Source organism: Colletotrichum aenigma, assembly GCF_013390185.1.
Source record: "Colletotrichum aenigma strain Cg56 chromosome Unknown KSG_Cg56_contig01, whole genome shotgun sequence".
NCBI lineage: Eukaryota > Fungi > Ascomycota > Sordariomycetes > Glomerellales > Glomerellaceae > Colletotrichum > Colletotrichum aenigma.
Window position 1 is genome coordinate 318138 of NW_023500907.1, and position 14508 is coordinate 332645.

General features: G+C 56.1%; 3 protein-coding genes across 3 annotated transcripts; 2 read left to right on the top strand and 1 right to left on the bottom strand.

Annotated features, from left to right (window-relative positions):
• Positions 1–7858: 7858 nt before the first annotated feature.
• Positions 7859–8399, top strand: CGCA056_v000093 (uncharacterized protein; the record flags this gene model as incomplete). Its single annotated transcript, XM_037315354.1, has 2 exons — positions 7859–8169; positions 8231–8399. 2 exons carry the CDS (start codon positions 7859–7861, stop codon positions 8397–8399), a joined length of 480 nt encoding a protein of 159 aa, XP_037185176.1.
• A 2672-nt stretch (positions 8400–11071) lies between these two features.
• CGCA056_v000094 (RutC family protein) lies at positions 11072–11586 on the top strand (the record flags this gene model as incomplete). The annotated part of the gene is made up of 2 exons (XM_037315355.1): positions 11072–11183; positions 11267–11586. 2 exons carry the CDS (start codon positions 11072–11074, stop codon positions 11584–11586), a joined length of 432 nt encoding a protein of 143 aa, XP_037185177.1.
• Positions 11587–11998: 412 nt separating this feature from the next.
• CGCA056_v000095 (uncharacterized protein) lies at positions 11999–12442 on the bottom strand (the record flags this gene model as incomplete). Its single annotated transcript, XM_037315356.1, has 1 exon — positions 11999–12442. One exon carries the CDS (start codon positions 12440–12442, stop codon positions 11999–12001), a length of 444 nt encoding a protein of 147 aa, XP_037185178.1.
• Positions 12443–14508: the final 2066 nt, after the last annotated feature.

Below are 14508 nucleotides of genomic sequence, written 5' to 3' on the forward strand. Positions count from 1 at the left end.
CGATGAAATGTGAGGATGCTCCGTGACAGGGTCATTGGTTGGCCGTCCGTTGCCGGAGGGCCGGAGGGCCGGAGGTCCAGCAAAGGCAGTGGACGGTGCGGGAACAGGAACAGGATGCACGACAGGACGAAGAAGTTGCAGCAGCACCGGCCCCCGAACCCGTCCATACAACGAGCACACAAGCGCAAAGTCACTTGTAGGCAGGATGGAAATGCGCGGTACAAAAGGTACAGTGCAGCAGCGGGGATTACACAACAAAACACCTTGGGACGGCCGGTCTCTGCCAATCCCTTGGATATGTCCCGTTTTATGACGATCCCCGTGCAAGAAAATGCCATTGGCCGCCGGATGATCGGCTGAGTCGGGCTTATTGTGGGATCGTCACCCTGCTGCTGCTTCTCTTGCTCACTGTGCTTCCTGTGCTTCCTGAGTGCCGGGCGCGCTGCGCTGCGCTGGCTGGGGGTTGAGTTTTCGTCGTGCGTGCTGGGTACCGCCGATCGTTTGCTATTATTACCTCGTTGGGAATCTTGGTCTTGGGAGAGAGAGGGGGAGGGGAAGGGGGGCGTGGGCGTGGGAACAGCGAGGGCAAGGAGAGAAGAGCAGAGTGCGAGAATAAGCAAAGAAGGGGTTCCTCGTTTGGATGGGATTGGGACAGAGAGTGAAAGGCAAAAGATCACGCAGACGGCGAAATCTCGAGAAAGCCGGGCCTTGCAGCATGGGAGAACGTTTGGGAGATTTTGGAAATGCCATGATGGCATTCCAGTGTTCTTTTCGGGTTAGCAGCGCCGTGTTTGTGGCTTGCGGGCACTTCATTTGGATTTTTCTATTTTGCGAAAGCAGGCTCCTTGCACGGATTGCGCCCAAGTGTCGGGGATTTCATTTCGGGTGTTTTGTTGGCTCATACGCTTACTGCGATATATTTGCAACTCTTGCTGAAATAGTCCTGAGCGCTGCTCAATGGAGAAAAGAACAGCAAAACTTATGGAATGCCCTGCCGGCCGGGGAATGCTTGGTGTGCGAGGTTGCAACGCGGAGCAGGACTGCGGTTGTGCGGCCAAGGGGGTGGTGCAGGAGAGAAAGAAAAAAACCGGATGGACTTCCGTGATTTCTGGTTTTGTTGGAAGAAAAGTCCCAAGGTCGTCAAGGAGTCAAAGTATGGATGAGAATGGAGCCCGCTTCGAAGGGGTTTGTGAAGGGAACCATGGTCGATGGTAAGTTGTTGCGTATGGTGGAGCAGGGGCTCGTTCGTCCAACCATCTGTTCAAGACGGCCTCTCCCCCATAGCCAACATGACGCGGGGGGCATTACTACTGCGACGCTGTACACGACTTGTATCAGAGAGTCATTGAAGTATCCGTCAGACCGTCTTTTCTGCCCTGCCTGCCCACTGTTCGTGGGTTTCGTGGACCGCATGCACATGTAATGATGATGATCACGTCCGCTCACCATCTCCGGCACGTACTTGTGACTTGGCCATGTCTCCGGATATTTCAGCGGCGTATCGGGGAGGACGGGGAGTGGGCACGGAGGGGGAGGAGGTTGGTTGTTGCATGGTAAGCATTGGCTCTCTCTAATGACGATGATCTGCCTGTCACGATGCAATGGATTCAATGCCGTCTGGGCGAGTGGCAACGGGAAGATCTGCTGGAAAACACACGATGACTCGACGAACGATGGTCGAGGGGTAACGGCGGTCCTGATGGATGGTTTGTTTCTGGTGAGACGGTGAGGCAAATCTTATCTGAACTGAGCCGATGCCGTTCCAAGGCTTCTTGTTTTTGCGTTCTCAGCCAACCTGCCTCGGATGGTAGCAAGGCGAACCATGGGACGGTGCAAACAGCCTCTGGTGATGCTTGAAGTTGGGCATGGAGATCGTCTCTTTTGATAATGCAAAAGCTGAGGCGATGGTGGTGGTGTCCATGTTAGTTAGTGTGCATTCCCTGGCGAAGCTGGCGGAAGTCTGTCAGCGATGTAGCCCCCAACGTTCTTCCCCAGACGTTGGCTATTTTGACGAGTTGGTGAAACAACACCGGCGGCAGAATGACAGATACTTGGACCGCACGGTTGGACGGAACGCCGAACGATAGTGACCTGCGCGGTAAGGCGGGGGAGACGCCGCTTGAAGGGTGACGAAGACGGATGTGGGGATGGCGGCAAAGAAGAGGGCTGAGTTTGACTCGTGACTGGACGGAGGTGTGTTATGAGGCAGGGAGCCGCCTGCTAAGATGGCAGTGGTTGAACGGAGCAGAGATCTGAGAGGCTGAAGGCGAATGAGGGACAGGTTTGACCCGTCGATCCGATGACATCACTCGGCCGGTGTCAGGGGCTCCGGGGTACCTTGCCCGGGGACCCCCTCGGTGTGTCAGGTTGGCTGTTGAGTTTGCAGCAACAGGAAAGATCCGACGGTTGTGGCGCTGAAGTCACTCGGAGGGGCGCAGGCAGATAATTGCGTATTGAGGGCGGGTTTGCCGTTCAGTCAGCTGCAGCCGCAGGACTGCATCGGAAATGGAGGAACCGAAAAGAAAATGGATGGTTCAAGTAATAAGAATGGGGGTTCAGGCCTCCGATACAAAGTTCAAGGGGCCAGCAGGAAGTTTGTTGCTGACAGTTGAGGGGATTGGACAAGCGCCAGATATGAAGGCCCGAGGGGAAGGGAGGACAAGGGGAGGGGGGCTCTGCGCGAAGCGAAGCGAAGAAAAGGCTCTTGAGATCGAAGTCATTGTTTCCAGGGTCCCTGCATCGGAGACACACAGCGTTATGCTTCTTTCGCGATTTCGACGGTTGATTTCCTTCTCTTGCAGCAGCGACTATCCGTAAGCGGTAAGCGTAACCGGTGAATGTGCAGCAGGCAGATTAGGAAAGGCAACGCAGGCTGCCCTCATGTCACTTCGGCGCCTTCGGTTTTCTGCCCGGCATGCCTTTCCTTGACTTGTGCTTGTGCTGCCTTGCATGTCCCTGTCCCGTCCCCGTCTCTCGTCCCAGTCGGACCCGTGGCGCTGGCCAAGCTAATGTAGTGTGCGCGAGGGACATTCGTGTATCCGTAAGGTCGCGCTGAATATGACTTGGGTCGGGCGGCTGTTCTAATGTAGGAACGGGGCCGAGAGGGTCTTGGAGTGGGTGTGGGCAGTCAAGTGACGGCTGAGGGTTTTGGGGGCCTACCGCTACCTCAGCGCGCAGCCAGTGGGATAGGGATCTTGTCATTTTTGCGGACGGCGGTATCCCGAGATGTGACAGGAAGGGACCGTGGCGCCTGTGGACGTTGCTGCCGCTGTGTTTCGACGAAGCCATCGTGGCTGCCCAATCCCCCGCCACGAGTAAGTCAGCCATGGATGCCCTGCTCCGCCGGTCTCCGGCGGGAGAAACGAATCCGACATGACGGTTGATGAGGGCTGGTGAAGCAAGTTGAATTGACGAGAGAGAGAGAGACGACGAGGCATCGTCTTATGATCACGATATGATGATGGCTAGCCAAGGTGAATCCGTCGTATCTGATCTGACGGCTTGTTGACGATAACACGAGAAGGAGCGGAAGAAACGGTTGGACGGGATGGTTGATCGATCATGAAGGGGTCAAAGGGCAAGGAGATACCCCCACAGCAACCCTGCGCGGACCCCCGTGCCCCCATAACAAGTGCTTGAGGTAGCTCAAGGCCCCTGATGTGGTTGGCGAAACAAGCGGCGGGTGGTGTTGGAAACTGAGGGGCGGTGATTCAAGATGGAAGGCAACATGGCAATCGGAATCCGCTGTAGGCTGGGCATAATATCACGACGGGCCTTTGGTTGGCGTGTAGTTGTTGATGTGCTTAATATGCCCCTCTTGCGGCAAGGCCGCCAAACCGGCTGGTGCCTGCCGGAGAGTGGGCGGCGGAGAAGGGCGCGCGCCAGTCAAAAGGCTCGCGCGAGGCTTGGCGGCAGGTTGCGATTCCTCCAAGTTTCCGAGTTCACCTCAAGTTTCCCAAGTTCCCGCTCTGCTTCGTCGCGGCGGGTGGAGAAGGGGGGATCCCAGTCTTGACCGTGGAGGGTATGGCGTCACAGGCGCTGATCAGCCAATTTTTCGGCGGCAGGGGTGGTCCAAAGGGTTGCCGTTGCTGCAGCTGGTTGGCCGCGGCTGAGGTGTGGAGGTGAAAGACAATTGTACAGTACAGTGGGAGTACTGCGTCTCTCGTGCCGCTGCGGCAAGGTACTGGCTGCCTTGCACTGCGTGTGCATCTTCGCTCTGCGGTGCGGTGCGGTGCGTGTGTAGATTCAGGGGTCCCTCGATGACGAGAGGGGAGCTTGCGGTATCTGTACACGTGGAAAGCAGGTCAGCAGCCAGCGGAGGTGAGGTCAGCGCAGGAAAAAACAAAATTGTTGCTTCTGTCCCGCCATGGGCTTTGCTTTTGCCATCATGGCAGAGGTCATTCATGCTGCAGAGGTTTGCAGGGAGCTGACACGGCAGGAGTAGGGGGGGCGTCAACGGTCGCACAACGCCGAAAGTGACGATCGAGAGGGGAAACGATTAGAAATTAGAATGCGGTGAGGAAGGATACGTCCGTGGAGGTAAGGCAGAAGCAAAGACGAAAGAGGGCAGGGAGGAGAGGGAAAAATAAAATAAAACTCTTCTTCTCGAAGTGACAGATGGCTGGTTGATGGAGACAATGTGTCGGTAAGACTCCGTGTCACACACGTTAGTGCCGTCGACTAGTGTACGTAGAAGAATTCGGAAAAGGTCGAAGTATCGTGAGTTTCAAGGTGAAGGACGGCGGATGCGGAGGAGATGAGCGGACAGAGGGGGGGCGGCGAGGGACAGGCGGCGGGTGAGGCAGAAGGGCCTGGGAGGGGAGGGGGATGTGAGAGGGAAAAAAAAGGCACGTACCGAGTTAAGATGCGAGCACCTTAGCTTCGCACCGTTCAGCGTCACAATGTGTGGGAAAAGAGCAGAGTGACATGTGGGCAGAAAAGCATGCCTGAGGTTCGAGTGCCAAATTAGGCCCGGGACACGGAATTAAAGGACCCGCCAGTGCGGTACGTACCGCTACGTACTGCGTGGCTTCCAGGAATCCAGGACAAAGAGACCAGTCAGAGTGCAAGAAAGAAAGGCAGGCGCGACGTTGTCTCGGTAGGAAGCAGCAGTCCCCTGTTTTTAGCAGCTTCCATTGGGAACAGTGAGGGAAGGAAGTCCTGAGGTACGGTACCTCCTGGAAGCACCTTCCCTGATTCCTCCGTCATCGTGCCTGCCTTCCATCCTTCGCAGTTCCAAATCTTGACTTTTAATAGGTAGGCAGATACCAGGTACGTACCGACTCGTGCCTTCCACAAGCCATGTTCGATCGGGGCTGGGAGAGGAAGGAAAGCAAAGCAAAGCAAAGGAAAGGAAAGACCGCTGCAGTGGCTGCACAGACATGCAGGTGGGGGAGAGAGCTAGCATCCGTCCGTCTCAAGTGCAAACATCGCAAACACGCCGTCTACGCATGGCTTGAACGGCATCGAGCTGAAGCCCTCGTCAATCTCAATTCCAGTGTCGGTGTGTCTCTCCCCTGCACCCGCGAGCAGAACAACACCGGCAGCCTGCAGACGCCAGCTGGGGCCAGCACACCGCGGCAAGAGACACCACCACCATCGTGGGTGGGTGCTGCATTCTCAGTTCCTCGATTCAGCGGATCAACAACACCACGAGACCCGGCATCTCTCCTGCTTGCATAAGGCAGACCTTCTTTCCGTACCGCCTGCATCATCGCAACCGTGTGTGTCACCGTCGATGAATGCCTGACTGCGATAATACCCCCGAGTTGCTCATACGCAGAAGAAACAGGCGCGCATCTCATCGTCGTCTTGACCTCCATTTCACGTCACACAAGACAAGCCAGACAACCGGAACCCAGATGTTGCTTTGAATCGTCGCGATACTTCCTCCGGTCTGAGGTTCAGGGTTCAGGTTCAGATTCAGACGCCGGCCCCATCATTCCCACCCACCGTTCGCCATCCACACCGGTCAACGGAGCACCACTCAACATCGCACACCGCACAACCGTTGGAGCATATCTTCTGCCCATCGTCAATATCAACGTCGAGCTTCGGCTTCAGCTCCTCTCTCGCGCTCGAGTACCCGGGAGACAGCCAACCTCAGCACTACCACACGATCCGCAGTCCGCCCACCACCGCTTTGAGGCGCACCGACCAACCAAAGCTGCAAATAGCCTCGCTCTCTCTCCTAGTAAACACCTGGCTACGTAGAGAGACGCAACACAACAGAGTTGCAGAGACGATACGCATACAACAAAACGGTTGCGATAACATCATCCTGCTCCACACCGCCGCTTAAGCCAGTCGCCAACCCGTTACGGATCCCCTGCGCGCTGGTCCTGTCTCTTCCCTACTTCCTAGTTCGTGTGCAGGGTACTTACTTGGTTACCCCTGTCGTGCCCATCCCTCACCCTCCTCCACCCTGACTGAACCCAAGCAATCCAAGGCTCCCAAGCCTTCGACAACCCTTGGGGATCACCCCCGTCCTACCCTCTTCTCAGTAACGACCATCATACCGCTCGTCCTGCCTACGACATTGGGCGGAAGGCACAAAGGCTCCAACTCTCCGATCGACACCACAGGCCTAGCAGCGGGCAGTCATCACTCAGGGCAGCGCTTGTCCCCCCCCCCCCCCCCCCCCCCCCCTCCCAGGTACTGCAGATCGCGGCCACCTGCTCGCCTGTAGACGTCAACTGTCGACCCAAACCCACACCCAGCCAAGCCAGCCATTGTCGTCCATTTCCTCCTGCTCTCTGCCATTCGCCATTGGCAATTCCTGTTCCCACCTATTGTTTTCCATTGTACTCCCGTCTGCTGTACAGAGTACCTTGAACGAACACAAGGCGCACAACGTACACTACATACACTACCGACACACACGACGTCGACGCAACCGCCTTGACTCTCGGTCGCAATCCCGTATTACTCCCACGACATTCCCACTCTCGGATCACCTATTCTCTGGGGCTCTCTTCTCTTTTCTCTCGCTCCTCAAATTCCGATAGCCATTTCAGACCCCCACCCATCAAGGGCCAGCATTTGCCAACAAGCAAAAGCCAGCAAACCAAACCAGTATCCGTACGGATACTGCGCAGTACCTAGGCACACCTCTACTTGGTGGGAAGGGTACTTAGCAGAGAGGACCACCCGGCGCGAGGCGAACCTGACGAGCACACCCCACGAGCATCAAGAGAGACCCATATTCCACCACCTGGCGACAAGGAAGACAAGGGGAAGGGGAAAATTTCAAAGCGACTCCTCGACAACTCTGCCCAACCCAAAAACCCACCCACACCCACGAGACCTCGTCCCCCATTCATACCCTTCTGCGGCCCACCGCGCCTTTTTTCTCTCACTCTTGCCCGTATTCTTGGGTTGTCTTCTTTTTCATCTGCTCTTCTTCCCTACCTCTCCCGCCCTCCGGCTCCTGTCCCTGTTTGAGAGACCGGTAGGACCCTACTTGCTTCCGGAATACAACCACCAATACCCCTACATTCCATAATACCTCACGCCCCATATACACCACCACCACCATCACCGCTACCACCTTTGCAACCACCTGACTCTTTCCTTCATCTTCGACTACCCCCCTCTCCGCCACTGTTCGCTCACTGCACTAAGCCCTGACCCTGCTTGCATGGTGGCAAGACCCCGTTTCCCAACTTGGAACTGGTGACGGAGTACCATTCGATTCAACCACATTTGCCTTTTGAGCCGCCCTCTCGCACTCCTACTCCTGCCAATATCTGCATACCTACTCAACCGAATCCCACCTCCACTGAGTCTACCATAATACTCACCGACAATCGGCACCCCGAAATAAGTCATAGCATCGCGACGACGATAATTTAGCATCATGGACAACGAACACCAAGAACAGCACGGCGAGTCGCACCTGCCTCCTCACATTGAGCGCTCCCACTCGAGTTCTTCCTCATCATCGGTCGACCACGAGCACGACGAGCCCCAGATCCACCAGCCTACCCCAATTCGCCCTCGCCTACCGAGCCGGAAGAGCAGTGGACCGCTAGTCGTGCCGAGGGACAGCTCAGCTGTTGGGCCAATCGATACCGAGTTTGGACCGGACGACGTTAGGGCAATGAGCCCGAGGAGGACGAGCGAAGACATTGAGGCTCTAGGTAGAGAGGCGAGGGAAGAGCTGAAGAGGTAGGGATTCGAACCACCCCGCGTCATGCTGTGGACCTGAAAGCTGACCAGCGCTCTCCAGACACGCGAAGGCACTCCAAGAGTCTTTGCTCACCATCTTCAACCGCATTGAAGCCGTCCGCGAAGAGCACGACAAGCTCGACAGCAACAACAAGTTCCTCCAAAAGTACATTGGCGATCTCATGACCACCAGCAAGATCACCGCGCCACCAAGCAAGGGCAAGAAATAAGCTGTCGGCAGGGCAGCGGCGGAAGAGGAGGAAGATACACCCAGCATAGTCTGGTCCGCGTTGACACATCCACGAACGATCGGGACGCGAGATACACTTGTTCGTCCATCAGATTGAGGTCACCATCAGCCTGGCCAACCGAGCACACGGCACGGCTTTTCAGCCAACCATGGACATCCCACTACCCGGGCAGATTACCCCGGGGCGCTCGCTACACAGCATAATCGGACACAGCTCTCAGGATTCGAGGGCATGATACCCCTTGTGGCCGAGTTGGCCTACAGCGTTATATTCATCATTTCGTCTAAGGCTTCGGCACGGTTACGGTATTGGAGTGGATAACAAAAACTTGCATCGGTTCGCGACTTGTACACTAACGATCATCATCATCATCATTGGGGTTCTCAACACCATCAAATGACACTGGGCATTGGGTAGCATTAGGCGTCACGGTTACTGGTAAAAGGCTTCAGGCCTCGGGAATTATTACATTTACGTTCGCATTTTTGTGTATATACCTGCTTGTAGGCGGAGAAGGCGCCAACCTTCAATTCAACCAAAGTTTTGTGGCAGACACCGTGAGTGGTGTGGTTCATGTAACCGAGACATGCGACAACAGCAATGTACCGAGCAATGTAGAACACGAGATCGTCCAGCGGGTTTGAGTGCCAAATCTCCCATATCCAGTCTGCCGGCGTTCACGAATACCTCGCGGCTGTCAGAAATTTTACCTCCGCCACGCGACGATCCACCGCTTACGATCCCCAAGGCTGCAACGACGTCATTCGCCACCCCGAGTAACAGTTACGTCGCGGCCCGACCACCAGCCACCCGACGGAACACGGATGATGGAACACGAAATGGGGGAACACAAGACAAGAGGCTCGGTCGGCTTATGCCGAGACGGTATCAGTACGGGAAACGAGGAAACTTCATCTGCAGCTACAGCTTTACGACAGACACCGAATGCCGCTAACGACCGTTCCACGCGACTTACGGGGGTACACCAGGGAGCGTCGGTCGCACGACGTCGACGTCGTTTGGACGGCTGACGGCGCGACACGACTGACATCAGACGTGATTGGAGTGTGGGAAGTCTGCTGGATTACATGCGTCCCGTCTACGCGCCGCCGACGAGGTTCTTTTTCGGGGGAAAGCCAATTCGCCTTTTTGGGGCCAACAGTCGACGAACCACGGACCGAATTGCTGTTGTGCGATGCTTATTTGCTCAGGGGGCGAAGAGGGCTGATGACGACATGTTGAGGGGAGGGGACGATCTGTCAGAAAGCGGTTGTGATCGGGGCCCCGGGGGGCGGGATGGTTGGGCTGGGGGCTTGCGGGCTGGCGTTTGAGGGCCCCGTCGGGTTTGTCCACGACTGATCATCGGCGCGGGGGATGCTCGGCGAGGTTTGAAGAGTGTTTGGATGTTGAGGGGCTTGAGGACCCTGATGCTGTGTCGAATGTACATGGCATCTGTTGGTGATTTGTAGCGGGAGCGCATGCGAATTGTCATCATCATGTGATGGTGGCTTCATGTTGTTTGATTCTAGTGCGGGAAGGCGGGAGGAGAAGTACGCCGGCACGGCTTTTTGAAGATCATCCCGCCGCTTCTGCTTGAGGGGTGTGTGGTGATTTAGGTGTCCTTGGCGGCGCATGCAAGATGTCCTGCCGGTGATTGGGAAGGCTTGCAGGTTTTGTGTAGCAGTGCCGCTGAATCCAAGACGCCATCTTGCCCGCCGAGTGTGCGCGCTGTAGGTCGGCCTTGATGGCCGATCGGTCAACGTCCCCTGATATTGTGAAGTGGTCGACGTCCCGCGCATGAGTGGCATTCCCGGTCAGACCGGAGGGTTCCCCATCGGAGCCAGGTCCGGACGGGGTTCATCGCGATGCCTAGGCTTTTTCGGCCGGGGCCGAATTTTTGAATGGGTCCTGCCGGACTCGACCTAGTGCCGTTTTTAGGCCGCAACCAGCCCTGGGTCTGGAGCGTTAGCGGGCAAGAAGAAACGGTCATTCTCATCTTTTACTCTTCATGTCTGGAATACCTTACTCCCTTTTGTTGGTTTCTTGGACTCCCTGTCGTCGATGAGTGCGGGCAAATGACGTTTGCCAGAGATCGAGCGACACATTCTTCTCTGACTCTCCTGTTGGTTCCTGTTTTTTTGCACGTGGGTTTAAGCTGTGGCGTAACTTGCGCCTGGCACGAGTCGCCAAAAGCACTCAAGGGAGAGGAGGGACATCGTACCATCGTGGCACGGGTCTGACATTGCAAGGCATTCAAGATATCAAATCGCGAGAATATTTTTCTTTCTGTCTTTCCCTGTGAGACCATCGTGAATTTGACAGCCGATGCGGCAAGAAACATCGCCTCGCGCAATTTCTCTCCTCTTCCACGGTCTTCAGCGCGGTGATTTCAAAACTACATGCGCCCAAGCCCCGCACATGGAATATATGTTCCGGCGACATGACGCACTCCCGACCCTGAAAAGGGTCTTGGAAGTGGTGTATAAAGGGGGGGTCTTTCCAAGTCATGTCTATCTCTTTCTTCATTCCAGAGTAGATATTTAGACTTATTTTGTCTCCCAACATCAGCCCATCGCACCACCACGCCACGGCAGATACCGCCCTGACACAAGAAAGACAAGAACAGCCGAACCGAAGCCGACGCCATCACGATGTCTCACCTCAAGTACTACGCCTACGAGGGTGTCGGCGAACGGAACCTGAAGACCTTTAGCTACAACCAGGCTGTGAGAGTGGGCGACAAGATTGAGTGCGCAGGCCAGGGTACGACGTCATCCATCCATCTCCTTCGTCCCTCCCTTCATGTTACCTTTGCTACCGCGTAACGTTAACTAACGACACGACAGGCGGCTGGGACCCCAAGACGGGCGAGTTCTTCAAGGAGATCAACGCGCAGATCGACCGGGCGTTCGAGAACGTCGAGCTCAGCCTGAAAGACGCCGGCGGCAAGGGGTGGGAGCAGGTGTACCGCGTCAACTCGTACCACGTGCCCATCAACGACGAGGCGCTGGCGGCGATGGTGCGGAACTTCAACAAGTGGATGCAGAACCATAAGCCCATCTGGACGTGTGTGGGTGTGCCGAGGCTTGGGGAGGATGATATGAGGGTTGAGATTGAGGTTGTGGCGCATGATCCGGAGGGGGCTGAGAAAGCTGGGTCGGTGTAATGAGGATGAATGTGAATCATGAGAGTTACTTCAAAGACAATGAGTTAGATGCTGGAAATGTGATCAATTGTGCATCAGACGAGGCGTCCTGATCTTAGGCGAATTTGACATAGTCTTGTCGACAGCTTCTAAGTTAATCTCACCGACAACTACCATCTCGAGTCTAAACGCACCGGCGAAGCCACACAGACCTCATCATCATCATCACACACTGTAAGTCTCCAATTCATAGTTCCATTAAACGTCTAGTCTCATCTATGTGACAAGATCCCCCCGAAGTTCCCCCATATTAAAACGCCGAATTCGCAACCATTTTCGCTTGGATGGATAAGGCGGAAGTTCTCTCAACTATACAAAGTTTGAAGGGTATATCCGCATGCAACTACTTTGCCCTCTTACACAGGCAGGTCTCTTATGCCTTGCCGGCCTGGACGAGGAGGGCGGCGTGCTGCTCGGGGTGAGTCTTCTCGACGTTGCCCTTGGCCATCTTCTTCATGAGCATGTTGGCCTCGATGTCGACCTCCTCGCGGAGGATGAGGTTGGCGCCCTCGTTGACGACGCGCCACTTGCCCTGGATGACGAGGGTGCCGACGGGGGGCTTGGCGTTGACGAGGGTGTCGACGCCGTCCTCGAGGTTGCTGATGGTCAGCTGATAGGTGGTCTGGCCGATGGGCTTCTTGTCGGTGACGGAGTAGGTGGCGGACTGGCCGAGGCCGACGGAGCCGGACTCGAGCTTGTAGGAGACGAGGGCCGGGCAAAGCGTCTTGACCATCAGGTCGTGATTGTGCATGGCGGCGAGGACCTGGTTGCGGTCGACGCCGGCGGGGACGGGGGTGGAGACGACGGTGGAGGGCATTTTTGCGGTTTTGGGTTGTTGGTTCGGGGGAGGAAGATGAAGAGAGTGAGGGAGAGTTGAGTGAGTGTGTGTATGTCTGTTGTGGGAAAGTGGTGGAGAGTGAAGCTGGAGATGCACGATGACCAAACATCGCTCCGGGAAGGTTCTTATAGATGTCTCTCCATGCCTTCGCTCAGGCCGGGCGTTCGTGTCTCGTGGTATCTTCAGACGACTTAAGAGGTTACGGTGCCTTTTGCTCCTCCGGCACGTCTGTCTCCCCTGACCATCACCCTTCACATCCACGCCGGACCATCCCCCCAATGCAGACAAGACAAGAACGACGCGCACCGTTACGCCGCTGACGGTTTGAGGTTCGCCGTGTTCGCTGGTTCACGGTGGTGGTGGTGGGGGGTAAAGGAGAGATGGGAAGGGGGCCAGTGCCCGCGAGTTGCAGGAGACGCAGGCAAGGAGGCTAAACTGGCACCGGGCCGGCCGTGCCCCGGCCGTGCTCCCGCCGAGCCGGACGTTGGGGCATGGAGCTAAGCAGACGTGAGGCTTGCGGCGCTAGCGCAGCGCGGCGGGCTTTTTCTTTTCTTGGGCTGTTGGGGTTGTGTGTAAATAGGTCGGCGGGCATCCGTGGAGAAGTCCGCCTGTGAGTGCGGGATGTCTCTCTCGCCAGCCGCAGGATTCAGGGGCAAAGGGGAGAAAGCGATGGGAAACCGCCATGTTGGTATGTCAGATTGGTGCCTTGGTGTCGAAGCAAACATTGGAGACATGATTCTGTTGGTTTGCCACGGTAGATGCAGTGTGTTTGACGTGGTCTTTGATCAGAGTGTTTCAACCCCATAAACATGGTTTCTTTGTGACCCGGTGGTGGTGTGCGTGCCAAAGGACCGTCGGCCGCCCAAATGTGGCCAAACACGTTTGCAGAACGATATCAGCTGTGCCAATCAAGGCAGAGTTCGTCCGAGAAATGCAGCCAAGTAACCACCTCACAAGCGTGTCGCTCCTCTCCGCAGACTTGACGCGGCCCTGGCCATTTCGAGAGGGCCCGAACGAGCCTTGGCATCTGCGGGAAGCTTTGAACTGTCTGCAGCTCTTTGAACCCCTAATTCCATCTCAAGTGCGATTGAGTCTTGACGGAGGGGGTGAGGGAGGAGTAGGGCGATGGCGCAGATCTGTGCTGTCCCAGCTAGTCCGGTCCCCCGATTTTGGCGGCCAGTTGAGGCTCAACCAAGACCGTTTGATCAAGGCGCCCGGCATAATCATCTCTCTCCGTGTGACCCCCGCATAATGTCTTAGATCCGGTGAAGATGGATTAGTCCGTTTATCAAGATCATCGCGGGCCGAGATTGTTGGGTTGGCTGACTTCCTCCACGTAAGCGTCGCGTCGCATCCGGCAGATGGAAACACGTCCAATATGACCGCTCCCCACCCCCAAACAGCATCATTCTCAATCTCCTCAAACACACAGGTCTGAGTGTGTCCTTGCATAGGGCCAGACGGGAGGCAGCGATCGGCATGGCACCGGACTTGGGTTTGGGGGTGGTCGTCGGTGCGTTTGCTTGTTTAGATGCGTGGCGCTAAAACGAGGCAGGCCAGAGGCAGCACGCAGCACGCAGGAACCGCTGTCTGTCCGTGTCCCTCTCGGTCCATGGCGTCGCGCCCGCCTCTGTTTATGACGGAGCGGAATGTCAATTTCGGGGCTTCGCGGTTGAGATGTTGAGCGCGGGGAGGATCTGCGGTGCCTTGGAAAACATGCGATTCTGAGATAGGGGTCCAGGGGAAGGATTGTAAAGGATGAAGATGCTCTGGGGCGACATGAGTGAATACGACCCAGTTCTGTGATTGAGAGCGCCGGCTGCCTTGGCGGTTCGTAGATGATTGAGTCGTAGCACTTGCTCTCGAGCAGCGTATCAACGTGAAAGGTGCTGCTATGGTACCATGCTGATTCGTTGAAGTCGGCTGTGGTCGTCGCGAGGAGCTGAGTGGTTCTTGGCGACAGGATAGGATGAACTGTCTCGGCGCTAGGCCGTGGAGTGACGTCCTGTTAGAGTTCTATTTTGGGTTTTGACTTCCGATGTGAG